At 36.6% G+C, this 9,481-nt stretch overlaps 1 protein-coding gene across 2 annotated transcripts; it reads left to right on the top strand.

The window, feature by feature from the left end:
* The first annotated feature begins 460 nt into the window (after positions 1 to 460).
* LOC308695119 (uncharacterized protein) lies at positions 461 to 8,231 on the top strand. 2 transcript variants are annotated; one of them, XM_081373104.1, is made up of 3 exons: positions 461 to 821; positions 1,765 to 3,186; positions 7,991 to 8,231. In XM_081373104.1, the coding sequence occupies exons 1-2, from the start codon at positions 641 to 643 to the stop codon at positions 3,150 to 3,152; spliced, it is 1,569 nt and encodes a 522-aa protein (XP_081229230.1). In that variant the 5' UTR covers positions 461 to 640; the 3' UTR covers positions 3,153 to 3,186; positions 7,991 to 8,231. The 2 variants fall into 2 exon arrangements, with proteins under 2 accessions (XP_081229230.1, XP_081229229.1); XM_081373103.1 differs by lacking the exon at positions 7,991 to 8,231 and having other exon boundaries at positions 482 to 821; positions 1,765 to 3,191.
* Positions 8,232 to 9,481: the final 1,250 nt, after the last annotated feature.

The following is a 9,481-nucleotide window of genomic DNA, read 5'->3' on the forward strand; positions in this document are numbered from 1 at the left end:
AATTACTATGATCAAAATACATTTTCGACCCTTCTTTAGTAAGCTAAACATTTTATGACCATATATTTTGTCATATATTTTACATTACATGTTTATAAATGTAAATATATTTCACACTTAACATCATATATTTTTGTTATATTTCAGAATATATTTCAAAATGATAAATATATGTGAACAACAATGCAAAAATATATATGTTTGACACTTTAAAATATATTTCAATATATTTTTTTTCTGTATGGGATAGGAGTTTTATGTTTGGGGTGTAGGCTACAGTTCAAATGTACCAAAATAAATAAATACATCGACATATTCCAATTATCTATCTGATATGCTACTATATTAACAGATTGTTTCTTTTATCTTAAAGGACTGGGGAAAATATTAGTGTTGAAAAGAGTGTGCAAAAAGCAGATGCTATCAAGCCACGCCCCCATAATATGACGCACCGTCAACTGTGGCGTGGCGTCATCAAAATGGCGGCATAGAATGATAAACATTCAAGCTGGAGAAATCAAGTAAGGATGTCCAGTTTCTGACTTTGAATGGGATTCATCTTTATTCCATACTCTAAAATGCGTACATTATTTTAACTGCGTAACATTTACTTTTAATGCGTATATAAGTATTCAGGCGAATGAACGTCACCGGTATTCTTACTCTGAACGTAAAGACACACTTCGAAACAAGCAGGAACAAACAAAAGCTGAAATCTGTGACAAACTGTTGCAAGATGGCGTTTATTAAGGAGGAGAGTGAAAGCACAAGTTATCCAGAAGCAAGCAGAATGAAAAATGAAGATTCAAATGATAAAAGAGGTTTGTGAACATTCTTGATTCTTCTCTAATGATTCCTGATAATTATGAATATTAAGATTACAAATTTTCAGAGAACGTGTCACTCATATGGGCTTGTGACAAACTGCTGGATTGCAGTTAATTATTTAAGCCTATATTTACCATATAATAGAGTGTAAAATATTTGCTTGAGTTACAGGGTTTAAAGATTTGGTAATAGTATGGTATTATTCACTGAAGAAACGCTGTTTCAAACCATGTTACTTCTTGGGTGTCACAATATTAGGCTATGGTTTTTTTTTTTGGTTTCAGAAAATCATGTGGTGATGGTTATGCACAAAATATGGGGCACAGTCTAATATTAGGTTTTTGGAAATGAGTACTTAAACACTTATTCAATCGATTATGCCAAAACAGTGATACAGTAAAGGTGAGACAGACCAATATTAATGGGGTGGTATAAAGACATATGATGAAGTGTATAATGTTAATAACATCATTTTTTTGTTAGATTATAGTTTATCAAACAAATCTGGGTAAATGACAAATAAGAGTGTCTAATGAAAAAGACACACGTGCCAAGTTCTTGTGTTCATATGGTTTTGAAAAACTATTATTTAAAAAAAAAAAAGTAATTTGGTGTAACCATCAAGCAAAAAATAATAACATGTTCCTTGCACCTTGAATACAAAAACATCTTAATATTGTAATTGACTCATTTATTGGTTTCAAAACATTCACTCAATGTACCTCAGCCAGTTTACCAGATTTTGGAGGATGTACATTTAAAGAAATGAATAGAAAAAAGACTGGCACATTTAAAATGCCCAATTAACATGAGCAACACAACTTTTATGATCGTAATAACGGTAGTATATAAAAACAGATACCGGGCTATTTCAGATATTTCTAACAGATATTTCATCATGTTGAAATGATATTTACAAGTTTATATTTGTTTTAGATCTAATGGAACTCAGAGGGGAACGCCAAGACCTGAATGAAGTGGAGAAGCATCAGCATCAGAAACCTCTTCATCTCGCAAGTGGAGAAAATTCTATGAGCTGCTCGGAAACCGAACCGAATTCCTCACAAACATTAACAGAAGCCAGCAAATCTTTCGCTTGCCCTCAGTGTGGAAAGAGATTAACTACTAAAGGAAACCTGAAGGCACACATGCGAATTCATACTGGAGGAAATCCTTTCAACTGCACTCAGTGTGAGAAGAGTTTCCCATTTATAGGAAGACTTAAAATGCACATGCGAAGTCACACCGGAGAAAAGCCGTTCACCTGCCCCCAGTGTGGAAACAGTTACCAATGTAACACGTACCTTAATCGGCACATGAGGATTCACAATGCGGAGAACCCTTTCTCCTGTGTGCAGTGTGGAAAGAGTTTTACTGCAAGACAAAACTTTAAACGTCACATGAGAATTCACACGGGAGAAAAGCCTTTCACCTGTTCTCATTGCAGGAAGAGTTTCCCATGTGAACAATATCTTAAAAGGCACATGAAAGTTCACACTGGAGAAAAGCCTTTCACCTGCTCCCTGTGTGGACAAAGTTTCACAGTGAAAGGAAGCCTTAAGTATCACATGTCAATCCATACTGGAGAGAAACCATTCACATGCCCTCAGTGTGGGAAGAGTTTTACGCGTAGAGAAGCCTTTAAGACGCACTTGAGAATTCACACGGGAGAAAAGCCGTTCAAATGCCGTCACTGCGAAGAGAGTTTCACGCATAAAGGAAGACTGCAGACGCACATGAGAGTCCACACCGGAAAAAAGCCTTTCACGTGCCTCCAGTGCGGGAAAGGTTTCACACGTAGAGGGACTTTTACTGCGCACATGAGGATTCACACCGGAGAGAAGCCTTTCACATGTGAACAGTGTGGAGAGAGTTTCACACGTAAAGTAAGACTCAACACTCACATCAAAATCCACGCTGGAGAAAGACCTTTCTCATGCCAGCAGTGTGAGAAGAGTTTCACACGGGCAAGAGGACTAAAAAATCACGTGTGCGCTCACTCCGTCTTGAATTGCGATCAGAGTGGCATGAATTTCACTTCAGCATCAGCCCTACAAACACGTGCTCATGTGTGCCTGGAATGCGGGAAGGGCTTTTTTAGTAGCAGTGATTTAGAAAGGCACCAGAGAGTCCATACTGGAGAAAGACCTTTCAAGTGCTCCTATTGTGAAAAGTGTTTCACACAGTCAGGAAGCCTGACAACACATGAGCGGCTGCATACCGGAGAGAAGCCGTTCCACTGCACATCATGTGGCAAGAGTTTCAATCGGTTATATGCTCTAAAGATTCATGAAAGAATGCATCGCTCAGATTTGTCGCAGTGAAAAAAATTGCATGGAGTTTGCGAGTACGTGAATGGTATGTTTTTGATATCACATTCAGAAAAACCTGACGATTTCTCCCCCAAAAAATTACAATACATATGTGTGAAGGTAAACAAATTTTATATGTTAATTACAGAAATGTCTTAAAGGGATAGCTCACCCAAAAATGATATTTTTAACCCATGATTTACTCACCCTCAAGCCGTTCGAGATGCATATGTCAATCTTTTTTCAGACGAACACATTTTCAGTTATTTTAGAAAATGTCTTAGATCTTTCAGTGGTTATAATGTGAAGCTATGGGGTCCACTCCTTCAAGTCCCAAAAATGTGCATGCATCCTTCACAAAACTAATCCACCCGGCTCCAGGGGGCTAAACGAAGGCCTTCTGAGGGTAATCCGTGAGGGTGAACGCGCGTCGACCGCTACCGGAAGCCAGTTATTTTCATTTATAAAGTTTTAAATATGTATATTTTTACGACAAAACCGCACGGATTACCCTCAAAAGGCCTTCGTTTATCCCCCTGGAGCCGGATGGATTACTTTTGTGAAGGATGCATGCACATTTTGGGACTTAAACGAGGTGGACCCCATAACTTCACATTATAACCACTGAAAGATCTAAGACATTTTATAAAATAACTGAAAATGTGTTCGTCTGAAAAAAGATTGACATATGCATCTCGAACAGCTTGAGAGTGAGTAAATCATGGGTTAAATATCATTTTTGGGCGAACTATCCCTTTAATAGGTTTTGGGGAGTCACACCACATGATATTTTACAGCATGAACTAGCCTTGTTATAAAAAGGTCAAGTGATCTGATATTTTAGGAGATGTATTGACCTTGACACCAGGGTGTGATTTGCTGAGTGTAAATATCCCTGCCTCTGCTGGATTATCTTTATCGCCGTTGGGGATCTAATTTATTCCCCCTCAACAGTGATCAATAGATGAATATTTGAACGCAATCGTTCCCGATCTGAATTCTGACGTGATGCAACGTGAATCATAATCGCACCGTGTTCGTTCATTGGCCAGACTGAGCCTGGTTTCTCCCAAGGTTTCTTTCTCCGTTCAGTCTCCTGATGGAGTTTGGGTTCCTTGCCTCTGGCTTGCTTCGTGGTTGACACTTAAGGATTGAACCTGTATGAATGTCTCTCTTCTGCTGAACACACAGGAAGATATTCTGAAGAATGTCGGTAACCAGACAGTTAATGGACCCCATTGACTTCCATATGTGTTTTTTTTTCCTACTGGAAGTCAATGGGGTCCATCAACTGTCTGGTTACCGACATTCTTCAAAAGATCTTCTTTTGTGTTCAGCAGAAGAAAGAAATTCATACAGTTTTGAAACAACTTGAGGGTGAGTAAATGATGACAGAGTTTTCATTTTGAAGCGAACTAATGCTTTAATATTCAACAGTATTATTCATCTAACTGTACTGACGCTGTTGTATGAGAACTGAACTGAGCTGGATGATGACAATTTTATGCAGAACTTCTTTATAGATGAAATGAACTAATTTCATAATTTATGATCTTTATAACGGAACTTGAGCTGAACAACAAGCCATAATGCATAATTTTTTTTCATCACTGTAAAGCTGCTTTGAAACAATCTGTATTGTATAAAGAGCTATATAAATAAATAAAAATATATCAAATATATATAACTAATTAAACGCTTCAACATGCATGTTTAGGCAACAATAAAATCAGAAATGGACTTTAACTCTCTGCGCTCCCGCTCGTGTAATGAGAGATGACACTGCGCATTTAACTTCTGATCCTGGTTCCAGTGGCCTTAATCCATGCCAGGCTTTTCAAAATGTCACAAAGCACAACAGTCACATAATAGTCTATTATTACAACATGGATTCTACAGGTAGCCAAGTTGAAGAAAAGTGAAAATGATTCAGAGCAGCATATCATCGTGTTTTCAAAAACTAGAAATATTACAACTGAGAATGAGACTACAGGAGCCACTGTTTTAGGATGGAGATGAATTCCCATGCTGACTCAAACGATGCGAGGCATATAGTTTATAAGCATATATTGCGTTTTGTGATTTTGTATGAAATATTGAAGTTTATGCCGAGTGGTGCTACTCATAGTTCTAAAACTCAGGTTTTATGCTGGCATGTTAAATTATCGTCCGTGGAACACGCTGGGATTTTTTTTTTTTTTTTCATAACAGCAGAAAGAACTTAAAATACTCTTGTCATTTTTGGTCATACAGATAAGACTAAGACATCATTCGAAACTGTAAATCTTTTATTTGTATACACTCACTATAAGAACAAAATGTTGTGCTTTTGTAAAATCAAGAAAACAAAAATGTGCTTTCTGCCGTCTCCGTCTCCTTTCCGGAGCGCGTCACAAAAATGAACCGAAACTTAGCGTATACGTGCGTCAGCCGTGATAAGAAATATATCTATAAAAAGCTTGAAATGTGAAATTTAAATGAACCAATTCAAGTCGAAAACAAAAAATTCTCTGAATATGTAATCCGTATCAAATCGTGCCCTGCATGACACAGTCTATGATATCATTTCCTGTTTTCACCATGTGAATTTTATGCAGCACAAAATGTTTTTTCAAATATTAATATTTTAACACAACTGTTTTCCCCCTTAAAAAAACAACAAAAGATTATGCCAAACTAATTTTCTTAAAAAAAGAAAAAAAATTTAATGAGGCTTGTCTCTTCATTATGATTATCAACCAGCGTTTTTGACCTTAAAAATATTGAATGAACTATTTCTGATGAGCAGAATCTGCTATTTAAAGTTTTATCAAAACATCTTGAGTCACAAAATAGAAAAAAAAAATTCCCTTAAGATGAAATGCGTTACTTTTCACAATGTCAGAAGACTGTCATGCAAAGATTTTTTTCTTAATCCTGAATGTTTTTAGAAAAGATCTGACATATTTTGTTACCTTGTCCTTTTTACCAAGTGTTCATGTTAGGTAATTTTTGTCTAAATTTTTTTCAGAATTTTTGCTGGCTATGTTGCGCATTAAATCTGCTGCACATTGTAGGCCTTCTTTACTCTTAGCGCTCATTCTGCAGGCAAACACTGACACAATTAGATTAACTAGAGGAATGATTAACTATTAAGAATGAATGATTTTCTTTTATGGATTAACACAGGGATGGCCAACTTCGGTCCTGGAGGGCCACAGTTCTGCTGAGTTTAGCTTTGACCATGATAAAAACTCATGCCTTGCTTTCTAGTAATCCTGAAGACATTGAACAGCTTGTTCATGTGTGTTTAGGGTTGGTGCTAAACTCTGCTGGATAGCGGCCCTCCGGGAACGAAGTTGGCCATCCAGTGCCAAGCTATTTTACTTTAGCAAAGATCAATCTACTGATTTATTGTCATTAGTGTTATGTCTGTGCTCATGCACAGTGTAAATGTGGTTTATGCTCTATGGATTGAGATTAGATTAAGCTAGAATGCAAAATACTCTTTTATTCTTCCTATTTCCAAGTAAATGAAAAATAAAAAAAGGTGTTGAGAAAGTGTACGCAGTTATATAGACGGACCATATGGAGACAAACAGGTGAAGGATGTTTTTCCTGGCATTGTTTGCGAAGGCATGTGGAAAAAATAGCATGTGGTGTGAAATTTCACTTGTTGAGCGAAGCCTCGGGATTGTGTTCATGCCAGGTGTGTTTGAGCTCAAAACCTGTGAATCTCTCCGTGTGAGAATGAGAAGGGGAAAAAAGATGGGTGGTGGCACAGCAATATTAAGTCATATTAACTTGAGGATAATTGCTGTTTTAATAAATGTATGGCAAAAGTAATATTTAAACAAAGGCCATAGCATTCACAGCACTGTGTTTGATCGTTTGGCCACATGAGAACTCCCTATGGTAATCTAATGGTTTTGTTCTTTGTCACTGTCCGACAGTTCATCAGTTTTTTCATATTAATTGTCTTTAAATCCCAATTGAGCAAGGCTTGCTCAATTGGGATTTAAAGACAATTGATATGAAAAAACTGATGAACTTGGCACTGTTATTTGACTGAACTGACTTGATCTGAATAATGACACTATTATCTTTTGCTTTACAAATGAAATTGGATTTTCTTTACATAATTGTTTCATTGGTGCTGTTATTGTATTGTTTATTACTGTGAAGCTGCTTTGATACAATCTGTAAAGGGCTATATGAATAATAATAATAAAAAGTAAATGTAGTTTCCATTTACCAAACTGCGTTGTTTAAAACTTATTATTTTAGTTGCTTATATGTATTGAAAATTTATACACACGTATATAAATGTACACACAATTGAAATTTCAGTTTTTTAATTAATTGAAATCTTAAAAACAGGTTAAAATATTTTTTGCTAAGAAGTACCAACCATGTCCATGAAAGAAAACAAAACTTATTTAGATCATTTTTCAATATGATACAAATTGTATTAATCTTATTTTTCCTGAGTGCAGACAAATGTGGGGAAAAATGAAGGCAGCTGCAACGAAATTTGAAAATGATAATACAGTCTGAATACTTTCTGAATGTACCGTATTTAACGGAGAGACTTATTTGCTTTCAGTAAACCACTTTTCTTTGAGAATGTTTCCAAAATAATTTTTTATCAGATTCAACTGGAGACATCTTTGGCCATTTTTGAGAGATTTCTTCAGCGGTTTGGTTAAAGATGTCAGAGTAAGATTACTGACAGCACTCTCACATACAAGGAAATAAATGAACCCAAAATAGACATTTCCATGGCGACACAGAGTTTGGTTTAATGAACTGTCACTAATAGCTTCCTGTTCATGACTAACGCCAATTTGTATGTACAATTCCCTACACAGCCTCCGACGTGCTTTCTGCCGTCTCCCTCAGTGATCAACATTACAGGCGGTGCCACTCTGCCACTGAAACCACTAGTGTGGACACACTGGGAGCTTTTAAAGGCACTTGTAATGGTGACGACCCACTGGCAGTGAAGCACCAGCGCCCGTCCTATTCAGTGGCAATATGAACGGTCTGTTCAAGAGTCAAGAGCTGTGTTCTGTACTCATCCCTGGCCGAGTAAAAGAGAAAAAGTCTGTGAGAGTGGTGTGTGTTTTTGTGCTCTGTCATTATTTACCACTGAAACACAGTGATATGCATGTGCACTTAGGATATGAGACACTCAAGGCCTTTATTACAGCTTTAACCATGGTGAAATCATGACTTACTGCTTTTATGTAAAGGCGACAACAGTAATGTGACAAAACTAATGTTCATGAAATATTTACAATTCTTATTACACTTAAAATAACAGTAAAAACAAACTAAGTGATCTGGTCTCATGGTGTCTCTGAAATATGATGTTTTAATTTCCACAGTACTGTAGCTTTGCAGGAAGGTTTCTTCAAGCATCTTGGATTATTTGCCACAGTTCTTCTGGATTTATAGTCCGTCTCAGTTTTTTTTTTTTTTTTTTCTTGATTTAATCCCAGACGGACTCGATGGTGAGATCAGATCCCTTCAGAGAACATCCCTTTTGCCATTAATTGTAATAATGATTTTCGGAATAATAATGGAATCATGATTTTTGTATATACAAGGAGTCTGACAACAGCCGGTATGTCAGACTCCTTGTACATACAAAAATCATGATTCCATTATTATTCCGAAAATCATTATTACAATTAATGGCAAAAGGGATGTTTTGAAATGTAAACTGATATTTCTTCATGCAATATTCTAATTTTCTGAGATTTTGAATTTGGGGTTTTCATAAGATGTAAGCCATAATCATCAAAATTATAACTTTTGCACGATATTCAAATTTTCCGAGTTTCACCTGTAAATAACTGGCTTAAAACCATTTTTTTGTGTGTGTGTGTGTGTGTGGTGAAAATACTAACGTGCCTAAGACTTTTGCACAGTACTGTATGTAAGTGTGAACTCGTGAAATATAAGTTATGTATATTAAGCCCCTATTCTAGGCAACAAAAGCTGCTTTGTGTCTAAAAGGTCTAATCACAGACATGCTTACATTCAGCACAGCAGCGCTCTATTTTGTCAAGCTTTATACCATTTTCTTCTTATTTAAACCTACACAGAAAGTAATCAGCCATATTGGATCTCGCTCACAGTGAAGCTGCATAAACAGAGGCAATCAGATTTCACCAGCATCGTGGACAGCTCCTGCAGTAATAATGGATGGCAGAGCTCTTCTTTCACTCTCTCACTGCAGTCAATAGCGCTCAATGAGCGACCTGAAATATAGACATCTCCCCCGGTCAAATCATAATTACGCCACTGATTATGGAAATCCTTCATAACAAATCCATAACGGCTTCCTGACATGT

This window comes from Scardinius erythrophthalmus (genome assembly GCF_964197995.2).
Source record: "Scardinius erythrophthalmus genome assembly, chromosome: 8".
Taxonomy (NCBI): Eukaryota; Metazoa; Chordata; class Actinopteri; order Cypriniformes; family Leuciscidae; genus Scardinius; species Scardinius erythrophthalmus.

Coding starts and splice junctions, on each gene's coding strand:
- LOC308695119 (XM_081373104.1), top strand. CDS start 641: ATGAACGTCACCGGTATTCTTACTCTGAACGTAAAGACACACTTCGAA. Junction 822..1,764: donor AGATTCAAATGATAAAAGAG/GTTTGTGAACAT, acceptor TATTTGTTTTAG/ATCTAATGGAACTCAGAGGG.